The sequence below is a fragment of the Girardinichthys multiradiatus genome, chromosome 13 (genome assembly GCF_021462225.1).
Source record: "Girardinichthys multiradiatus isolate DD_20200921_A chromosome 13, DD_fGirMul_XY1, whole genome shotgun sequence".
Lineage (NCBI taxonomy): Eukaryota > Metazoa > Chordata > Actinopteri > Cyprinodontiformes > Goodeidae > Girardinichthys > Girardinichthys multiradiatus.
Genome location: NC_061806.1, coordinates 3,919,273 through 3,941,699, shown reverse-complemented (window position 1 = coordinate 3,941,699; position 22,427 = coordinate 3,919,273). Strand labels below are relative to the sequence as shown.

General features: G+C 41.6%; 1 protein-coding gene across 3 annotated transcripts; it reads right to left on the bottom strand.

The window, feature by feature from the left end:
* Window positions 1–3,369: 3,369 nt before the first annotated feature.
* Window positions 3,370–22,022, bottom strand: asns (asparagine synthetase). Of its 3 annotated transcripts, none has more exons than XM_047382864.1 (12): window positions 21,905–22,022; window positions 17,793–18,048; window positions 16,368–16,605; window positions 16,091–16,276; window positions 15,911–16,012; window positions 12,599–12,726; window positions 12,258–12,384; window positions 10,296–10,402; window positions 9,716–9,816; window positions 5,796–5,877; window positions 5,560–5,715; window positions 3,370–4,033 (listed from the first exon to the last, which is right to left on the bottom strand). In XM_047382864.1, the coding sequence occupies exons 2-12, from the start codon at window positions 18,039–18,041 to the stop codon at window positions 3,824–3,826; spliced, it is 1,686 nt and encodes a 561-aa protein (XP_047238820.1). In that variant the 5' UTR covers window positions 18,042–18,048; window positions 21,905–22,022; the 3' UTR covers window positions 3,370–3,823. The 3 variants fall into 3 exon arrangements, with proteins under 3 accessions (XP_047238820.1, XP_047238819.1, XP_047238821.1); XM_047382863.1 differs by lacking the exon at window positions 21,905–22,022 and adding an exon at window positions 21,593–21,877; XM_047382865.1 differs by lacking the exon at window positions 21,905–22,022 and adding an exon at window positions 21,208–21,228.
* Between the last annotated feature and the right edge of the window lie 405 nt (window positions 22,023–22,427).

Below are 22,427 nucleotides of genomic sequence, written 5' to 3'. Positions count from 1 at the left end.
ACCTAACGTAGTAAAGGTAGCATACAACATCTATAAAACATATGGAATGATTCCAGACCTTAATTAGTTCTGAGGGTAGAAGTGTAGATCTGCAAAAGAAACTCAAGTCTGGGACTAAAGCTGTCAAAATATAAATAAACTCTGGATTATAGTAAATGCATGGGCTTCCAAGCTGCAAAGCTTATTGTACTGCTGGTAAAACATAAAAAGCTAAGAATATCTATTCTGAAACTGGCATGTTTTGAGGACCCCCTCCCATCCCCCTCTGCTGGGGAGCTGCTAAGTCAAGAAATGGATCTTATAGACTGCAGACAAATTACGTCTATGGTGTGACGTAGTAAACTGTAAAACCAGGGAATACCTGGTTGGTAGTAACAGATTATCTGGCAAACTGTCCTTATTTCTCTGAGAAATGGTTCATATCCAGCTGGAATATTTAACATATCAACATTTTTCTCAAACACATTTGTAATGAGGCTATTGACAGAAAATTCAAACCAGATGTTGGTGATAAAATTAATTCACAAACATAAGAAAATCAAAACAAATAAATCCATAAATCATGTGAGCACATTTATTGAAATTCACTCAATACTAGATGGTTCCATTTGAAACAACTGTACCAGCTGACTTTCAGGTCTTTCTATAGCTCTATGCTAATGGTTTTGTTGGTAAGGACAGTTTCAGAACATCTCTTATATAAAGAAACTAGCTGCATATATTGGCCCAGCTGTGATTTTGGCCCATTTATCTCTAAAAACTGCCTTCAAATCTGAAAAATTCGGAGGGTTCCTTCTATGCACTCTGTTGGAAGTTCTTTCCATAGATTTTAAATCAGATTCAAGTCAGGTAACTGACTGGCACATTCTTGCAGCTTTTATTTCTTCCTCTGAAGACAGGTGTGAGTGTCCTTGGCTGTGTTTAGAGCTTTGTCTTGCTGAGAAACCCACCCCTATTTTCCTGCCAAGAATGTTTCTGTAAACGTCTCCGTCAGTGACACAAGGTCTGCCAGAAGTTGCTGCCCATATCATAATGTTTCCTCCAAATTGCTTGGGAAGAAAATTGCACATGCAATAAGTGGTGTTGCTGGTGAGTTACAAAGATTACATGTGCAATGGATAGCATGTGCAAAAGCAGTTTGAACCGCCCTATTTAAATGAGGATTTTGTGTGTGCCAATGGCTGTCACCATGGACAGTTTTGGAGAGCAGAGTGGTTCTATAAGAAAAATGAAGCCATGGGAGTTGGAGCAGGAGCGATTGCTCTAAGACTGCACTAAAATGTCAAAAAATAAGTGATCAAATATATACTGTTGTGTGTACATATCATTGACTAAATATGCGCTACAACGCGCTCAACTTTTGTTCTGAATCAGCTTCTTATCACTGGTAACGACGTGGCTTTCCTCTCACTCATCCCGCAGCTTCACAGCTTTAAACAGTGAGTTCAATAGTGAAGCAAAGATGCTGGGTTTTTTCCCGCCCATCAGCGTCTCTGGGGGTCTATGGGGCAGTGGGCTGGCCCGGACGCTCAGCTTCTGCATGATGATTGGATGATCTGTCTGAGGCTGAATCCCTTTTTGATTGACAGCGAAATGAGCGAATCAGCGATCTTGAAATTCTTCCCCTCCTTGAAAGACCAGCATCCGCCACTGAGTTGGAGGTAACAATGACAACAAGAAATAAAGCCCTTCTCAAAATAATTTGAAAAAATAAAAATAATAAAAGCTAAAGTAAAAAGATTAAATATCAATCATAAAACCTGGAAAAGCTGAATCTGTCAAACTTTTTTTTGTGCCAGTTTGCACCTGCATTTCAAACGTGCTTAATGTAGCACCAGAAACTCCACCCACAATCTGTGTCAGGTTTAATCAATCGGACGCGGGTGGTAAATAATTATATTTGCATATCCCATAAATTTGCACGTTCTGGTGATCAGCATGTTTTGCATGTTCATGAAGGCGAACGCGGTAAAAAGTTTGCGCCCGATGTTCGTTGATTTTACACACACGCAATTCCATTTGCACCTAGTTTGTAGATCAGCTTTGCACACCCAAGCATACCAGTTAGACTGACTTATAGCTGCCTTTTTTGTCCAAAATTATTTTGGCCAACATAAAAATCCTCCTCAAGGTCTGTACTGAATAGCTAAGCAGGAAGACCGAACCGGAAAGGATGTGCAGCAGGTTAGTGGGTCGGGGCAGAAATGGAAATGTAGTAAAGAGAGAAGATAAGAGTAGGAATGACTGAAGAAAATGAGAGAAGATGGAGGAACAAAACAAGGAAGTGCAAAAATTGGTAAGCTGAGTGACGGCATCTATAAAGGGTGCAAAGGCAGTAGGTCCAGATGCCACAATTCTGGAGGTATGGAGATGTGTGGAGCGGGCAATGGACTGTTTAACCCAATCCTTGAGAAGATTCCTGAGCAACAGAGAAGAAGTGTAATAATAAGGATGTGCTGAGCTGTGGTAACTACAGAGTGGGGATGTTGTAAGTGAGCAGCGGTGTGGTACCATGGTGAAAAAATGCACTCCAGATAAAATGTTTGCTTTCATAATACAGATGGAGATCTGGAGAAGGTCAGGAGTTGGATTTACAGCTTCCAGAAGTCAGAGTGGCCTGATGCTAAACCCAAAAACAGATCATCCCACACTGATGTAGAGAGTACCACTGACCGCTGGATGCTGTAGCTCAACTAAAAGGATACTCATGCCCCCTGCTGTACATTCTTGACATACCAGCTCCATTAAAACCAATCATAATTTATTCTGGGGCCTAAACTTGGGGCTTAACTGTTTTGGCCCATGGCTGTAGACAGATCTGCTGTATTTGATCAACATATGCTTGAGAACACTTCCATACGCTACGTTACATATGACTCATGAGGTTTCCTTCAAAAGACTAATTCAGCCTGGAGAAAAGTGAGAAATATAACCTCTGTGCACTGATGCACGGGTTCTGTAGGGGCCAGTGTTTGGTTAGCTGTGATGAAGGACACGGAGGAACCGAAGCCAAACAAATGGACTCCACAGGAGTTTGTTGTATATTAAAAAGAACACACTGAACACCTTGTGTGTTTTTGATTAGGAAACATGAAAGCACATTTAGAAAACTGCTCCTAATAATCAACTTTCACTCATTTCTTGTTTTGATTCTCTCATAAACCCTTTTCCCCATCGGTTTTATTTTGTCATACAGTTTCTTCACTATTATTCTCAAAATCTATATTTTTAGTGATAATTCATGTCTGATTTCTTCTGTATGCCATTCCTTCCTAAACACCGTGTTGGGAGAAATGCTCTGTAAATCAACCTACTTTGGCTTTTCAACAGAATTCACTAAGAAACAAAGCTTCACAAAAGACCATTAGGTTGTTTCATGGACTTTGCCTTTATTTAACTGAGCTTCCAGGATGCATAGGTGTTAGCCAAGCTGTCAAGTTCAGTTTCTTGTGGGAGAATCAGTGGAGAAGCCAAACGCTGCAGGGATGCTGGTGGACGTTTGATGGACTACAGGAGATCATCATGGTGTTCCCTCTGAAAGAGCTAACAGCAAGTTAAAAAAAATAAACCAAATTTGAAGCTGAACACCTAAGCTGTCTTGATGATTTGACATTTGTCCAGCTGTGGACTAAAGGAAAATATAAGTGCTATTCCATAATGAATGAAAAGAGTCCCACAGTCCAGCTCAAACACCAGCAAACCCCTGACAGTCAATCACAACATGACATCCTCACATACAACTAGCTCAGTTTCAGAAGCTCCAAAGGATTTTAATACAACGGCAGAAACAAACCCAAAAATCACAAACAGAAGCTGCAGCCAATCACTGGTCTTTGTCAGGTTTGTAGAATGACAGGGTCCTCGCTGATGGGTCAGTGGCGCTGATCCAACGAGGCATCCAGTAATGGGACAGCCACTTGGCCTGGCCTGGGTAAAACTTCTCAAACACCTGCCTGTAGTAGTAGGCCTCTTTGGTTTTTGGTGGGATGTGGGGGAAAGTCTTCTCAGCCTTCTCCATCTGGTCATCATTCACCTGGGGGACCACACAGGACAGGTTAGACCCATCTGACCAAGCAGAGAGAACTGCTGCTGTGTTGCGCCAGACAGCATGTTTTCACATGACTGATGGTGTTTCATCCTCCATGAGGACAGAGGAAACTCCTGCCTTTACAGTCAGTGGATGAGCTCGTCCAGACTCAGGCTGCCAGACCAAAGTAAAAGAGATGAATTCATTCGGTTCTCTCCAGCTGAAACAAGCATGGCTTAATAAAGCCTCTTTTCAGTCAAACTTTCAGGTGTTTTCTGGAATCTGACAATAAAACAGAAAAATGTGTAGGCAAAATCAACAAGAAAGGATTCCACAGATGGAGATGAGCTCTCAGAGAACAGACACAGAAATACTACATGTTGTGATCATGCTAACTAACACAAATTACAGCAGAAAACTTGTGAAAAAAAACGATAAATATATGGCAGCTAGCTCATGTCGGAAGCTGTCAGTTTAGAACATACAGTACTGTGCAAAGGTTTTAGGCAGGTATGAAAAAAATGCTGTAAACAAAGAATGCTTTCAGAAATATAAATGATGATTGTTTAATTTTATCAATTTACAAAATGTTAAGTGAGTGAACCCAAACATACCGCCAAAATCTTCAGCGTAAAGCAGAACTAGACTTACTGGAAGTGATGGTGTGGTCCCACAGAGCCCTGATCTCAACATCATGGAGTGTGTCTGGGATTACATGAAGAGACTGAAGGATGTGAGGAAGCCTACATCCACTGAAGATCTGTGGTTAATTCTCCAAAATGTCAGGAACAACCTACCAGCCGAGTTCCTTCAATAATTGTGAGCAAGTGTAACAAGAAGAATTGATGCTGTTTTGAAGGTAAAGGGTGGTCACACCAAATATTGATATGATTTAGGTTTCTCTTCTGTTCATTCACTGCATTTTGTTGATTGATGAAAATAAATGATGAACACTTCCATTTCTGAAAGAATTCTTTCTTTATAGCATTTTTTCACACCTGCCTAAACCTTTTACTGTACATGGACTACTTCAGTTTCAACTGTCTGAACTGGTTCTTTACCAGGGTGCCATCGCTAAACTTTTCAGCCAGTAATATGAAATAAAAATCCATATAACTGAAACATGCATCAGTAGAATCTGCAAATGTCTCTGTTCAGAGGCAGGGTTCCAGAACATGTTCCATACCCAAATCCTTTTCCTGGAATGTATATGAATCTTATCCTTTTTATTCTTTCAAAAGGATCTGAAGCATTTGTGCAATTATAGCATGTGACAAAATTGTGTTACATGTATGAAAAATAAAAGAAATCAAACCAAACAATCTTGAGTTAGACTGGATTTAAACACATCCAGTCTCTGCATGCATGATGGACCAGCACCACAGAAACTTTACAGTGACTCAAACTGATCTGGGAACCAAACTGGCTCTAAGCTTATTCTGCAAATTCTCTTTTTGTATTTATAAAAGTGACCGTAACAAATGTTGTTTATCACCCTGGTTTACTGTTCATGTTGCTAGATTAATCCATACCAAAGAGTAGAGATGTTCCTGCAGGCAGGTGTACCAGGACTTCTTCTCAGACATCACACCATCACTGAAGGCTTCTTTCCGTCTCCACAGGATCTCATCAGGAATCAAGTTTTGGCCTTTGAAAGAGTCCCTGAGAAGGTGTTTCTCCACTCCATCCTGTGTGCACAGGTCAAAGTGCATTGTTAATATAACAAAGTGCTCTAGCACTGACACAAAAAAGCATCTGAGGAATTAACCTTAGGAGTTCTCATCTTCTCAGGAAGAGAAAGGTAGTACGCTGTGAATCTGTGGTCCAAGAAAGGTACTCTGAGCTCCAAACTGAAAAACAAAACAGGTCAGCAGAAATTGTTATGGTATTTATCATTATTAGGGGTTTTACTTCAAATAGTTTGAATTACAACATGATTCCAACTTTCACTTTTTTTATAAATGCAGATAGTAGCAGTAGAGACCCATCAAGAAGTTGTTTGGTGAGGGGGAATTATTTCATTCTACGCCTCGACAGGCCTTAAATGGTGATTGGTGATCCAATCTTTCTGCTGATCAGTAAATGGACCATACCCAAGAACCAAGAGGTCACACCAAAAACACTCTTCTGTGTTTAAATTGTTAGTGAGTGAAAAAGACTGTAAGCCATTGTCAGTATCACTGACGTGTTTAAAAATGAAGTAGTAAAAAGCTTCTAGAGAGGGAACTTTATTTTCAACAGAAACATGTTGGCTGTTGATTCAGGCTGCCACTTTTGAACAGAGGGGGAGACTTCAGCAGATAACAGTAAGGCTAAATGTATTAAAGATGCTCTGCTTCATCCCTTTTAGGGGTCCAATTCTGAATAGCATGAGATATCTTGGATTAGGGAAGGTTGACTTTTGGAAATATCACAGTTAAAGTACAGTGAATACAGAGAGAGAGAGATGTTTACAGTTAGCAATGCTATCCATGCTTATATCACTAATATCGATGGATGCAACAAGCTGCATTTTTTTGAAAATGGGTTTGCAGTTTAGCTATGCATTTATTTTTGTCTGTTTTGATTATGTCCCACTTATGGGGCCTTTTGAATCTAGGACATCTGGAACCTCACTACGTGTTGAACTGTTTGCTGCTCGACTTGGATGGAGAACAACCACTGAACTACACAAACTAAAGAGACTAGTAAAAACACTCAATCCCAGAATGCACAGCATTAACCTAATTTTCAAGAAAACTCCCAGCAAGGAGGAGACGCTGCTGGAATCCCCATGACAGAGTGCAAAACTCTGGTGTGCAGCATCATTTGTCCTCTGTTCACTAGAGCACCATCGGGGAGAAACGCATATGTATGTCTTGACTTTGCTGGCCAACTAGACTACTTCTTCGAAGAACCTTGGATCCAAAAAGTTAGTAGCGGTATGTTGTTTGTGCATCAGACGACCGGCCAGAATTAAGACTAGCTGTCTTAAACCTTTCCTTCTGAGCTTCTGCAGAAAAAGAATCTGAGCAAGAGATTCCCCAAGAAGAGACGGTGTATCTAATCACTTTGGCTTTCCACCTCCCTGCCTGATAAAAGACGGCACAGAAACTGTGTGTGTCAGTCCAAGCAGACGCTCATCCCAGCCCAGCATGCTGCTTGCATGTTGGTCCCCCCTAGGTGGCTGAACCCAGAGCAGCTGCCCACCACACAGCTCATCACCCTTTGCACCTCCTGTCTTCTGTTAACCTGAATGGTTCATGTAAGAGGTTGTGTCTTGGCAGAGAAAATTAATTTAGGGTAAAACAATTTAAAAGTTGTGTGGCAAAAGGATGTTAACTTCTATGCGTTCCTGCCAGTATCTCTGTTCAGGTTGGGCGATTGGACGAATTTATTGACCACAGACTGAGCCCTTCAACAGTTGTTGTTTTAAAAGCGATATTTTGGGGGCATTTTGTTGCCTACGGGTTAAGGGCAAAACATAGTCGGGCGTAGCCTACTTGACTGCACGTACTCAAAGCAGACGTCTGCCGGACTTTTGCGGCCGCGTACTAGGTGTCACACAATAAACTGCTCGGCGGGAAAAAATCTCCACATCAAACTGTTTTATAGGTGACACATTGATCCAATCAGCCGGTCGCGAGTATGCAAGTGATATCGTAGTATACTCAGCCAGATGGTGCACACATAACTATCCATGCAAGATCACGGTGTTTAAGGTCTTTGCTGGCGCTATATGTCTGCACAAGCGGCACACCGCTTTAGTTACATCCTGTGGTTTACCTCGCTCATCCGGTTTAAAGCCAAACGATTAGTATAGACTTTGTATTTTCATTGATAACTAGTTCCTCCATTTTTTGGACATTTGTGTTCTAAATTGGCAAATCAGTCAACGGCTATTTACATTGCTCGGCCCACAAAAAAGTCCAAACGTCACCTGCACTAAAATATCGCCCATCGTCCTTTTTTGGACAGACGAATATCGGTTGGAAAAATGTTACATGTCGCCCAACCTTAACCTCTGTAACAACCTGCTGATGACACTCTGTGACACTCTAAGCTCAGTGGCCACTTCCATCTGAGAACATCCTATTTGAAGCCTTGCAATGGCGATGTACTGTTAATCAGACGTCTTGGTCTCATGACGGCAAAATGCCAATGCCCAACAGTGGTGCTCTGATTTGTTAGTCTGGCTGAAAATGTAATATTGTAACTTTGTTAAAAATGTTGTTAATAATTGTTTATTCATAGGACCTGAAGAGAAATTGGAGTTAGCTAAAATATGTAAAAATTGAAGATCAACCACAAAATCTGTGATCAGTGCATCTCTGACTGGCAGGTACTATGTTAATGCATTATTAAAGGAATTATTGTACTAGATTTCTGTGTAAGCATCTTGTTGTCCTGTTAAATACACCAAGCGTTTCCCCTTATTCCCTTTGCCCACAAGCATAAAGTGTTTAATTAAAATAATAATAATAATAATGATAATAATAATATAGACTTTATTGATCTCACAATGGAGACATTTTGCTCTGGTACAGAAACCTTCATTTGCAATTACAGATATCAGACGTTTCTTGTAGTTCTTGACGAGGTTTGCACACACTGCAGCAGGGATTCTGGACCACTCCTCCATACAGATCTTCTCCAGATCCTTCAGGTTTCAGGGCTGTCACTGGACAATACAGACTTTCAGCTCCCTCCAAAGATTTTTGATTGGGTTCAGGTCTGGAGACTGGCTAGGCCACTCCAGGACCTTGAGATGCTTCTTATGGAGCCACTCCTTTGTTGCCCTGGCTGTGTGCTTCGCTGGAAGACCCAGCCATGACCCATCTTCAGTGGCCTTTCTGAGGGAAGGAGGTTGATGGCTAAGATCTTCTGATACATGACCATCTAACCTCCCCTCAATAGGGTGCAGTCGTCCTGTCCCCTTTGCAGAAAAGCATCCCCAAAGGATGATGTTTCCACCTCCATGCTTCACGGTAGGGATGGTGTTCTTGGGGTTGTACTCATCCTTCTTCTTCCTCCAAACACGGCGAGTGGAGTTTGGACCAAAAAACTCTATTTTGGTCTCATTACACCACTTGACCTTCTCCCATTCTGGATCATCCAGATGGTCACTGACAGACTTCAGGTGGACATGCGATGGCTTGATCAGAGGGACCTTGCGTGCGCTGCAGGATTTTAATCCATGGTGGCGTAGTGTGTTGCTAATGGTCTTCTGTGAGACTGTGGTCCCAGCTCTCTTCAGATCATTGACTAGGTCCTGCCATGTAGTTCTGGGCTGATCCCTCACGTTCCTCATGATCATTGATGCCCCACGAGGTGAGATCTTGCATGGACCAGACTGAGGGAGATTGACCATCATCTTGAACTTCTTCCATTTTCTTAGAATTGCGCCAACAGTTGTTACCTTCTCACCAAGCTGCTTGGCTATTTTCCTGTAGCCCATCCCAGCCTTGTGCAGTTCTACTATTTTATCCCTGATGTTCTTCCACAGCTCTCTGGTCTTGGCCATTGTGGAGAGGTTGGAGTTTGAGTGTGTGGACAGGTGTGTTTTATACAGTAATACACCTACAGTAAGTTCAATTAGCCCAAATTCAGCTCATTAAATTGTTAAATGGCACAAAGTAATTCAGGCGTTCCATACAGTCGTATCCAGACTGAGTTCTGTGAGTTCTGCAGGTGTCTGTGAGAACTTACCCGTGGGCAGCAGTAGTCCGATCAGCACGAAGAACATCAAACAAGAAGAGCTCCTTTAAGAGACGAACGCTGTCCTCTGCTCCTGCTTTGGCACTTGGAGCCTGGAGGAGAAAAGCAGCTCAGTCAGGAAAGAATTCCCTGGATTTAACAATCTCTTCACAGCTCTACAATTTCTCTCAGATGGCCAGTGTTCACTGTAAATAGAAATGTCCCCACAGAGTCACTGATTATACTTCTGATTATTAGCAATAACGAGACTGTTGATTGGATTGTGATGATGATTATTTACATCCAGTAGAAATGAACTTACTGGGAATTTGGTACAGAAGGGCTTCAGTCCAAATAAATCCCCTTTTTTGCCTTTTCTTCAAACATGAAGCACCTGTTCAGCATATCTGAGCTCCCAAAGTGAGGCTTATTGATAATTACTAAAAAGGTTATTAAATTATGCAAACTTAGTATACCACTGTTATACTGCAGTAAAAATTAATCTATGAATAATCCATAGCTTTATAAAAGAGGAAGCAGAGGTCATAGCTCGGTTTGATCCTGTAATATGACTGCTTCTTAGAGTACTTGCCTTGTGGAAGTAAAGGTATCCCTGAGTCAGCTCATCAGATCCTTCTCCAGAGAAGATCACTACACTGTCTGTCTTCTCCTTGATGTACTTCGATACCAAGTACATCCCTGCAGTGGAGGAAACTGAACTTTATTCTTATTTCTGTGGATGAAGAACGCCCTAATTTGGACAAGTTTACCATCACTGATGGTTGAAGGCATCCATGGAAAAAGCTTTGATACAATATGACGTTAAAGCACCATCAACCCAAACCTTATGTCCATGTTCTGTTTGATTGGTTGGACTGTGGTCCATTCTAACAGAGTTAAATCAGAACAGTGACGCTGGACTGCAGCAGCCAGCACTCAATCTGTCGCTCCCACCGACCTCGTTGACCTTACAGTGTTTCACTGGATTTGAGGTCAATTCAACCAAGTTGCTCAGGTGGAAAGAGGAATGTGGTGATTGTGTACACACATTTATGTCACATCATTGCACTCTTCAGGCTGCAGAGATGTAAAGCCTGCAGTCTGGACGCTGATTCCAACGCTAACTGAAAACTGCTTTAGGCTGTACTGATGTGACTTTGCTAATAGAGCTGCAAAATTCTGGGAATTTTCAAAGTTGTCATATTTCCATGGATAATAATAATAATACATAATAATACATCAAGATACATAAAGAATGAAGGCATTATTATTGGTAGCAATGATACAAAATGAATGAAATGAAAAAGTAGTTTTATGATGGTTTTAAGCGAGGGTAGACCTCAAAACTTGATCTGTGCAGTCAGTTCATCCAGAATGAGCGCATACTGAAATGTTTTTTTTAGAGTTCTCGGAGCAGCGGACTCAGCTTGCAGACCAGTCTGGCTGCTATTAGCTAAACTAAACTAACTGGGCGGCTGGACTGGGACTTCCCCACTAAGGGCTGCCTGATCTCGGCCAGGCACTCTGGGATTTCCCGCTACCTGTTGTCTGTTTGTGGCAGCTGAGAGTGAATATAATGTCTTTAGTAGGTATGTGGTGAATAACCGCAACTACCAGAATATAAAACAGAATATTTTCCGCTGGAAATTTGTGACACTTTAAGTCATTGTTGGCATTAATTATAAACTGTTTTGCTACAGTTCTGTAAGACAAATGTTTTAATGCAGTGCTGATGATGAACTTTCTACGATTGTCTTTTCATGTAAACCTAACTTAGTGGAGTAATGAACTTTTCATTTTTCATAGTTTTATGCAGACGGCTTTGCAGGAGGAGAGACCACAGTTCCAGGTTTGGATGTAGTTCCCCAGAAGCTCCCAGTAACCCTGTCATCCTCTACACCACTGTCTATGCATCTTCTGCTTTACATAAATATTTGCTTATGATTTGACAGTCAAGGTATTAATTCCCTGTACTTCTGGACTGATTATCAGTTTTTTATTCTAATAAATAAACGTTTTACTAAAATAATTTTCTGTAGTTATGTGATATGAATTTACATGATGATAATAAAAGAAAAATAAGTGTGTTAATCAGTGTTTAGTAGATATTATAAATGAATCACGCCGTTGTAAAGCAACAACTTTGGCCAGATGCAGTTGGTAAAAACATTAAAAGTAAAATAATGATTTCCTCCTTATGGATCCAGTATAACTCAATAATGAAAGAAATGAATTAACTGTATAACTCTAAAGCTGCTCATTATTTATAATTTATCTGTTGTAACTAAATAATTACTTATTAGCTAATAGTTTTTTAAACGGAGTAAAGGAGTAACGTCATCTGCTGGACAGAAGGTGTATTGCAGTTCTCTTCACAACTTCCCCATTCGTCGTTATGCTGATTTAAATAAATAAATGATACAGAATTGAGTACAGAATTCCCTGGGATTCCTATTACCCAGGTAAAACAAATCTGGAGGCTTTAAATCCTGGGGCTTTCGGTGGAAAAAGGGCTAACATCACAGGGTTCGTCCTGCTAGCAGCAATTACTCACCAACAGAAGCACGGATGGTGGTGATGTCGTAGGTCTCCAGGTGGAAAATGACGTCCTCCACAGCTTTGATGCCTTCCTCTGCTGTGAATTCCACCTTATGGTGCTCACTGCCAATGTGAGCCGCCACCTGACAGCATAAAAACCAGCTGCTGACCACAGACTGTATGAAAAACTTCTCATTTTATACACCAAACACCAAGTTTCTACCATGAATCAACTGCAAATTATCAAAGTGCATCTATAGGAAAAAATTGAATGACACAAAAAGAAAGAAAAAAACTCCCAGTTTTCTCCCACATGAGTCTCCTCCATGTTACTGCGACCTAATGGGCCAAACTGACCTTTTCAGCAGCTATGACATCAGGACTGTCCTCTGACCCGATGGAAAACGTCTGAATGGAATACGGCAGCTTCTCTTCTTTGGACAGTTTCAGCAGCATGGCTGCCACCAAACTTGAGTCCAGACCACCTGAACATAGAACATGAACGAGCAGAACTGACATCCAGTACCCACCCCTGTCGGATCAATAACAAAGGCTTTTCAAGTCACAAACAAAAGAAATGTTTTAAAGGTTTTCAGATAAATGAATTTGTGACAACTAGCTGAGATACACCTGGGATGTAGAAGATACAGTCAAGGTAAAAAGAAAGTACACCCTCTTTCATTTCAAGGGTTTAAAATATCAGGACATTATTAAACGGATCTGTTCTAAAAATATTTAAATGTAGCTTTCTTGTAAAAAAAAAAATCTCAAAGCCAAAATAGAAGAGATGTAAATGAAAAATAGACTAAGTACTCTTGCTGCTCTATGGCACACAGAGGTGTGTTAACACAACGCGAAGCAGAAAGACATCAGCATTGACCTTTCAGAAGCAGCTGGTTCTGCCTATCCATCTGGAAAATGTTACACAGCCATTTCCAAACTATTTGAAGTCTGTCATTCTACAAGCAGTGTGATTATTTCACAAGTGAAAAACATTCAAGGCAGATACAAATTTTCCCCAAAGTTGACATTCCTTCAAATTCGGCCCAGGGTCAAACTCTGTAATGCTCAGAGAAAATGTAAAAAAACTCCAGAGCAACATCTCAAACTCCACAGGCCTCAGTTTGCATGTTAAATGCTCCAGTTCATAATGGGGCCATCTGAAAGAGAATGACTCGTTTGGAAAGTTTGCCAGAAAAAAGTCCTGTGGAAGGATGTTTTAGGTTTACAAAGCTGCATTTTAACGAACCACAAGATTTCAGGAACATCCTTCGGACATTTAAGGCCGGAGGAGAGAAGTGTGTTCATAAAGCACATCACCACATTAGGAGAAAACCAAACACCTCATACTAACTGTTAAACACGGTGGTGGAGCAGTAATGATTTGAGTTAGTTTTGCAACGGTAGGAACTGGACACCTTGCAGTCATTGAGTGGACCATGACTTCTTCTGTTTAGCAGACTAATCTAGGGTGAAATGTGGGTCCATCTGTCTGACAGCTGAAGCTTGGCCACAGATGGGTCACCAACAGGACAATGATCCCAAACACAGCAGCGGATCTACAACAGGACTGCTAAAAAATGAATAATCAAGGAGCAGCGGCCTATTGAAAGTCCAGATCCCAACTGTGCTACCACACTTAGTTTTCAGATCAAGAAACAATTTTTAATGTAGACAAAGTAACCTGAGTAAACACCTGAGTAGTTTTCAAATGATGATCTTATTTATTAAGGGTCAAAAAGCTATCCAAAGCAAGCTGACCCTATATGAGAAAGTAATTGCCTCCAAGAGCCAGTAACTAACTGGGCCACCCTTAGCAGTGTTAATAACAATAACTGGCAGCGAGTCTTTTAAAACACTGGAGGAATTCTGGAGCACTCCGCTTAGCAGAATTGCTTTAATTCAGCTACATTTTAGATGTTTCCAACCTGTGTACGGTCATGCTGCAGCATCTCAGTCAGATTTCGGTCAAGACTTTGACTAAGCCACTCCAAAGTTTTCATTCCATTTTTTAACCATTCAGAGATGGATTTGCTGGTGTGCTTTTGTTCTGTTGCAGAACCCAAGTGCAGATGAGCTTAAGGTCACAAACTGATGGTCAGACATTCTCCTTTTGGATCTCCTTCCAATTACAGCAGGTCATAAAGTCCATCATACCAGCAAAACCATGTTTAACTGTTGATATGATGTTTCCTCCCTGAAATGCAGTTAGTTTCACACCAGGTGTTACCGATGTTACCAGATGTCATGGGTCGCCACCTTCCAAAAAGTCTCAATTTTTTCTCATCAGTCCACAGAATATTTTATCAAAAGTCTGAAGGATCAGCAAGATGTTTTCTGGTAAATGTGAGATGGGCCTTTATGTTCTAAGGTTCACCACTGTTCCATGTTTTCTTCATTGGTGAATAATGGTTCTCACTGGAGTCCCTTAGCCTTAGCTTTTTAACCCTTTCCAGACTGACAGATGTTTGTGGATTTGCTTTTCAGCTGTTCCTACACTTTTTAATGTCAGGTCTTCTGCTTTTTAAAATATTCTGGCATACTTCATACCGTCAGACATGATCTACTTAAGTGTTTCCTTGAATTAGCTCTGGCAGTAAGCAGGCCTGGGTGTGAAACTGAACCCAAAAATGCAGTGGCGCAGGGGAAAGCGTGTGACCCATATACTGGTCCCGGCCTGTTGACCTTTGATGCTTGTCTTCCGCCCTCTCTCTCTCTCGACCCCAATTCCTGTCGGGCAACTTACAAAATAAAGGCCACTAGTGCCACAAAAAAACATGGGCTGAAACAATAATCACATTTATCACGATTAATCTGATTATTGAAATAATTATCAACTAATTTAGCAATCTAACAATCGTTAGCTGGACAATATAGACCAAACTTGTACTAAAAATATATATATTTTGCCTTTATGTTGAAAAACTTTCTCTAGAACTCCTCAAGTGGCAAAGTTTTAGCTTCATGTGGTTCAAATTCTGTAAAAAAAAACTGCTATTAAGCACTTTTCCCTATCTGATTATTAATCGAAAAAACGTCAGATGAATCGATTATCAAAATAATCGCTAGTTGCAGCCCTACAAAAAAAACAACTTGTTCTATTTACACAGCTTAACTTGTATTAATAATCAGTGATTATCAAACAAGTCTGTTTGATTATCTAAAATATTTAAGTGTAACAAAAAGTCAAAAAACAGCCGAGGGCAAATATTTTTTCACAGTACTATGCATAAAGTGGTGCAGCTGTGCTTCTAAGCAGTAAACAATAAATGTGCTCAATCATATTCTGAAACAAATGCTGCATTCAATGATCTGATTGGAAAAAAAACTGTTTAAGCAGCAAAACTAATAACCCTAATCATAATGGCAAACATCAATCAGTTTATCATTCTTGTCTCCGAGGGCCGAAGAAATGCAGACCATGTACCGTTTGTCACAGGATTTCCCTGTATGTGTTAAAAAAAAGTTTTTCTCCACAACGATGTAGGAGACTGAAAGTCATACAGAAAGGTGGAGGAACTGAAGGAAGACAGACTTTACTTTTTTCCATTACTGCATGTTGCAGCTAGAATTAAACAACTGTGTGTACAGCAAATATTTCCCCAACAGCCCACAAATTATTGCGTGCAGTTAATATTACTGTTTTCTGACTCAAAGGGCAGCAGTTACCTGACAGGAGACAACCAATTCGTCTGTGAGCCATAAGGCGTTTCCTCACAGCGTTTTCAAACAGACTCCTGATGTTACGTTTCACCGTTTCCTTATCGACACCTGGACAGATACATTTGTTTGGTTATAGATGCTATGAAAAAGGCTGACACATAAACTAGGTAGAGGACCGTTTCTCACCTGAAGACAGTCCCTCCACCGTGTCGTAGAGGGCATGAGCCGGCTCTCTGGTACAGCAGTGAAACTGCTCAAACTGAATAGACTGAACTTTGCCGTTTAGCTTCAGGTCAAAGACCTCAAAGTGCCCAGGGAGAAAGGGAACAATGGTGGCAGTGGTTTCTATTGAGTGGGTGATCTGTGTAAGACCTATGATCAGAAGAACAGGTTAACTACTGCTCACCAAGATAACCTCACTAAAGAGTCAGGTTGAAGAAACTGTTTGAAGTTATTCCAGGACCTTTGGCCTCTGAGCAGACTGCAAGGAAGCCATCATCGGCGAGGAACTTGAACAACGGTCGGACACCGTACGTGTCTCTTCCCAGATGGACCTTTCTGTTGGCTGTGTCCAGCAGAATGAAAGCAAAGACTCCATCCAAGAGAGAAGCCATCTTCTTGATTCCAAAGCGATCATACAGATGAAGCAGAACTTCCCCATCCATCTGAGTCTGACAGTCAAAGTCAAACTGCGTCTTCAGCTGAAAGAACAGAAAGCAGCATTAGAATCTTCTTACAACGTTATAATTTTCTTTCAGCCTAACAGCTCTAACAGCTCTAACTGTTCTTGGAAAGCTTTCCACAAGGTTCTGGAGGGTTTATGCAAATTTTTGACCATTTTTTCAGAAGTATATTTGTGAGATCAGACACTAGTGTTGGATGAGAAGGCCTTTCCTTGCAGTATTTGTGTCAATTCTTCACAAATGTGTTCTGTCGGGTTGAGGTCAGGAGTCTGTGCAGGCCAGTTAAGTGCTCTGCACCAAACCCTCTCATCTCATGTCCTTATGGCTGGTGTTTAGTTATGTTTGATCAGGAAGATACTCTCCACTAACTGTTCCCACAAAGTTGGAAGCATGAAATGCTGAAGCTTTAAGTGTTCCTTTCAGTGGAACTAAGGAGATGAGCCCAACTCCTGAAACCAAACCATAATCCTCCCTGCACCAAACGTTATACCAAAGGATCCAAGTAAGTGCTGTTCCCATGGTAACTACCAAACCAAGACTGGTCCACTGGATTACTACACAGAGGCATGATTCTTTACTCCAGACAACATGTCTCTTACGCTCTAGAGTCCATTAATGGTGTACCTTACATCGCTGCATTTCACGCTGTGCAGTGGACGTTGTTGATGTGAGGCTTGGATGCAGCTGCTTGGTAATGGAAACCCATTTCACAAGCCTCTTAACTGTTCTTAAGCTCATACCTGAAGGTCTGTAGCTACTGACTCTGCAGAAAGTTGCAGACCACTGAGCACTATGTGCCACAGCCTCCAGTGACCCCAGTCTCAATCATCTAATTCCATTAACACTAACTGTGGAATATTTAGTAGGGAGGAAATGTAATGACTGGAGTTACTGCACAGGTGGTATTCTCTCATTGTACCATGTTGGGTCGCTCTCACTGAGCTACTGAGAGGGATAGATTTTATAACGTGCTAGTAAAAGCAGTCTGCATGCCAAGGTGCTGGATGTTAGAGACTTGTGGCAATGGAAGGGATGGAACATCTGATGTTCCAAATGATCTGGATGGGTTCATCAACACAGTGTAAAGCTCAGCATTCTGTGGGCATCGTTAGGCATACTGTAGTCTGAGATCAGATTCCAGGATGTTGGCTGGTTTTTTCATTCTTGGCTTTATGGAAACTTGATCAATGTCACAGTGGTCTTACTGTTTGGTGGTTGTAAATCTCTCCGTTGTAGCAGAGCCACAAGTAAGGAAACGTCTTGACGCGTAGCGGCTGCATACCATGCAGCGGATCCACAATGGCCAGCCGGTGGAAGCCAAAGCAGCAGCTGGTGAAGCCGTTGACATTTTCAAAGCGGAAAGCGTCGGGGCCCCTGTGAGCGATCTTCATGGCACACGTGCACTGAACTGACAAGCACTCATCGCTGCCAAACAAAGCCCAGATGCCACACATTTTCAACCTGCAGAAGAAAAGAAGAAAAAACAACAGATGCTGGGAAACATGTTTTTGATTCTTTAAATCTGAACGGTCCAATGTACTGTAACAGAAATCCAACACTGACGAGGAAGAGTTTCATTAGTTCAAATTTTTAAACCCAGAAATTCCCTTACCAGCAGCAGAAGAAATCTCTTCAACCACAACTGCTACAGTGCATTGCACTATTAGGGTTTCACTTATTCATGTTTTGTGACACTGCAATCCAAGACTTTTATGTATTGTAATGGAACTTTATGTGTTGGACCAACACAAAGTAGCAGAGTTGGACCCAAGTCATTGTTTCGTAAAGACATGCAAGTAATAAGCAGGGGCACCTGCAGGATTTTATCGGAGGGTACGCATAAAACCATCACCGCACGTGACCACATTACACCTGATCCACACAAATACATATGGCAAGCTAACAGTGCCACCAAACGAAGGTTTGCTCCACGGAGGCAGTGGACACTGGCATAGTCAGGAGAACTTTTACTATCGTATGTACATTTAGCATCAAACCTGTGAGTCAGAAAACATTCTTGAGTGGATACCCGCCTTGCTCTGAACTCAGCAGCAAATGTTAAGGAGGCGAACAGTGAGTTCATTAGAGAAACACAATGCCAATAAATGTGCTGTGGTCAGAAGACACCAACGTGGAACTTTCTAGCATAGATGAAGAACACTATGGGTAGTTACAAAGTAACACAACACATCACTCTGAACACCATTCCCATGTGAGGCACGGGGGTGGAAGCAGGGCTTTGACATCAACACCCGCCAACCCGCCAAATGCGGGTGAAATTTAGCAGTGGCGGGTAACACAGCCACTCCAACTAGCCACTTTAGGGGGTTGAATTATATATACAGTTCTTAATTGTAGTTTTCCCAAATAGGATCTGAAATAATAAACAAATTGAAATGTGACACTACGACACTACAACTCCCATGAGAACTGCCTGCGTACAGTGTTTGCTCATTGGTCCGTTCATGACCAACATCACTTTTGACAGGCGGTCCCTGTGGAGAACACAGTTGTGAAGCGGTGGGGGCGGTAATGTGGAGGCACATTCAAGGTGTCAGAGAACCCGGAGAGCAGAAAAAAAAAAACCCTGACAATGAAACGAAGGAAAGGGAGACAAAGAAAAAGAAAAGGCCGTTCAACAAAAAGTGGAAGACAGCAGGTCGAGAATGGTTGGTATATGACCCAGGGGAGAACATCATGAATTGCACTGACTGTAGGTCATGTATGGCGGTGAAAAGATGAAGGGGGTCTCAGATAAACAACAGTAAACTAACCAGTTACATTTGAGTTTAAAAAGCACTTGACTAAAGTTTGTGAGGAAGCTAGGTTAGTCATAACATTATTCAATGTGTGTTTTGTCCGGGGTGGATGAGAGAAAAGGGCTAAAAGTTGGAAGTACTTATAGGAACTCAAATCGAGCTAAGGAATTTATATTTTACATTGCTGAGGCAGAAAGAAAAAAACTCAGAGAAGCTCTAGCCACCACAAAGTTCCTGTCAGTAATGAGTGACAGTTCGACAGAGAGGGCAGTGATGGAAGAGGAGCTGGTGTACGTCAGGTGGGCAACAGCAGGGAAGATGGAAGTGCGTTTTTTGGGTATCCAAACGGTGGAAAAGCCAGACACAAACCATGTCGCTGAAGCTATATCCTCAATAATGGAAACCATGTCAGTGAACGAAGATGAGACAGGGCAGTGGCTACAGAAACTAGTAGCGTTTGGGACGGACGGTGCTGCAGTCATGACAGGGGTCAAGAGAGGGGTAGTCAGTCGGCAGCGCGTAGACAAAGCACACATTCTGGGCCTACACTGCATGTCCCATCGGCTGGAGTTTGCCTAATCTGAAGCCGTGTCCCAAAACAATCTGGCAAGGAAAGTTGATGATTTGCTGAGCGGCCTGTATTCTTTCTATCACAAGAGCTGTGTGAACAGGGCAAACTTGATGAGTAGCTTCGAGGAGATTGGCATGAAGACTCTGATGCCTACTAGGGTAGGAGGGACCCGGTGGGTTTCACATTTCCTGTGAGCCCTTGAAAACGTTTTGAGAGGCTGCAAGGGACTTATGCACCACCTAGAGCAGGTAAAGTAGGCTAGTACAGGTAGGAAACAGACAGTTTTGAAGTTAACATTTCCTAAATGTAGAAATTTGTCATGGCTTGGCAGGTTGGAAAGAATACAGATGTTAGTTTAGTGTTGAAATGTTTATTTATACATTGTAAGAATTCCTTGATATTTTAAAATGTGATTGTATGTAATTAATAATTTATTCATTTCATTCTATGCATTATCATGTCAGGCACATTCACCTTAAGGAGCGGGTAATGAAATACAGAAGGCAAAGGCCCGAGGGTTTCTCCATATTATGAAGAATGAGGCCATCGTCAAATTCTCCTGCTTCCTTCATGACTTGCTGACTCAGCTCAGCAGCCTGTCCCTAACCATCCAGCGTTCCTCAGTGACCGTGGACGAAGTTCATGACAGCCTGTCCTCCACCCAGGCTATAATGCTCAAATACAAATCCAGGTACAACCAACAAAATTGACCGTATTTATCATTAAAGACCATTCAAAGACCATCTCATAGATCTGCTGTCAATAACCATGGACAACAGCTTCAGAGATATGAGCCATTGGATCCTACGTGCCATGCGGATTACCAACGTCCGATACTGGCCAGAGGCAAACAGAAATGCTGGTAAATTAGGGGATGTTTTTGTATCCAAAATGACCAGACTTAACAAAACATTTAAGTAACTGATTTTCTATCATTTCGTCCAAAACATCTTCTACATCTTATATCTCTATAAGTGTATATTTTGGTGACTCTGATGTGCAGGAGCTCATCAAACACTCTGAGCCTGTGCTTATGAGAGCAGGGTTGAAAGTGGGAGAAGTGCTGGACCAGTGGACTGTTCTCAAGTCGAGACTGTACCAGAACTCCAACATTTTAAAAAACATCTCCTGGCCAGAGGTTAATCAGCAGCTTGGCCAGGTGTGTCCGGACGTACTGCATCTGGTTGACCTTATCCTTTGCATCCCTGCTTCAACAACTGACTGTGAGCGGGGATTTAGTGCCATGAAGGTGGTCAAAAGTGACTGGCGGGCCAGTCTTAAAAATCAGACCTTGTCAGACCTGCTGACTGTTCAGCTCTCCTCTGATTCAATCACAGACTGTGATCCAGCCCCTGCCATTAAGTTGTGGCATGTTGGAAGCCTCGGTCTCGAAGGCCAGTTTTCATGGAGCACAGAGACAAGCAGAGAAGGGATGACTCTGATGATGAAAGCTGTGATGAAATTTAAATGCATATCGTTCATTTGCACTTTCACATTTCACACAGACATATAACAAGTTAAATGAAGTTGTTTTCTGAAGTTCTCATTCATGCAGATATTTTTTCTGCTGTTTTTGTATTTTCTGCTGTAAATAAATACTGAAACAGTGTTTTATTTTTCCAGTTTAGTCTTTATCTTTTAAATGAATCTTCTACTTCCCAAGCCGAGCACCTACATGCGTAAAAGATCAACCTCTGTCTGTCTCCATGCACCTTCTAGTCTTCATCTTCCTCTTCATAATCTACGTGCTGCCTGTAGAGCAGTAATACGACGCTACTTTTAGTCCACCGATGTTTCGGTTGCACCGAACTAAGCATAAAGTCCAAAACGCTGCTCCAGATGTATCCTTTAGACAGAATCCATTCAAACTGAACCTGAACACCAGTTTCACCTTGCTGCTGAGCTTTCGATCACATGGAGCTCAGTTCTTCTGCTCAGTTCAGCAGAACCTTTACATCCTATATAAGGAAGAGGCGAGGCAACGTACCGTGTTCTTTCTAAAGGTCCAAATTAATGTTCTGACACTTCCTCACACTGATGAAGCAGCTAGAATCCGAGCTGCTAGTGAAGCGACACGAGGCTCCCAGAGCATTGTGGGATGTCTCTTCAAAATAAAAGCACATGAAAGACAAGCGGCAACAAAGACTGAGATTATTATATCTAAAACATACAAACACGTCCAATCAAAATACAGGGAAATACATGAAAACTAAACTGTTGAAAAGCTATGAAGTGGAGACATTTTTCTTTCATTTGTGTTTCAGTTTTCAGAAAGGTCCAGTCCCTGCTCATTTCAACTTTCATGCAGGTCTTTTATTATGAAATCCATTAGGTATTAAAGGCAAATAGAGTTGCAAGCACAGCTCCATGCAATGTTGCATCACCTGCAAAAATTAACTTCTGTAAAAAAATTCTCTCTGAGAGCATGGTGTATGATAGCCGGGGGGAGCAAACCAACATTACAAAATCTAAAACACTTTGTCAAACCTAAAGACAAATTAACATTTCAG

Coding starts and splice junctions, on each gene's coding strand:
- asns (XM_047382863.1), bottom strand. Junction 16,013..16,090: donor GGTGGAGGGACTGTCTTCAG/GTGAGAAACGGT, acceptor GTATCTGTCCAG/GTGTCGATAAGGAAACGGTG. Junction 9,817..10,295: donor GATACCTTTACTTCCACAAG/GCAAGTACTCTA, acceptor TTTCTCCTCCAG/GCTCCAAGTGCCAAAGCAGG.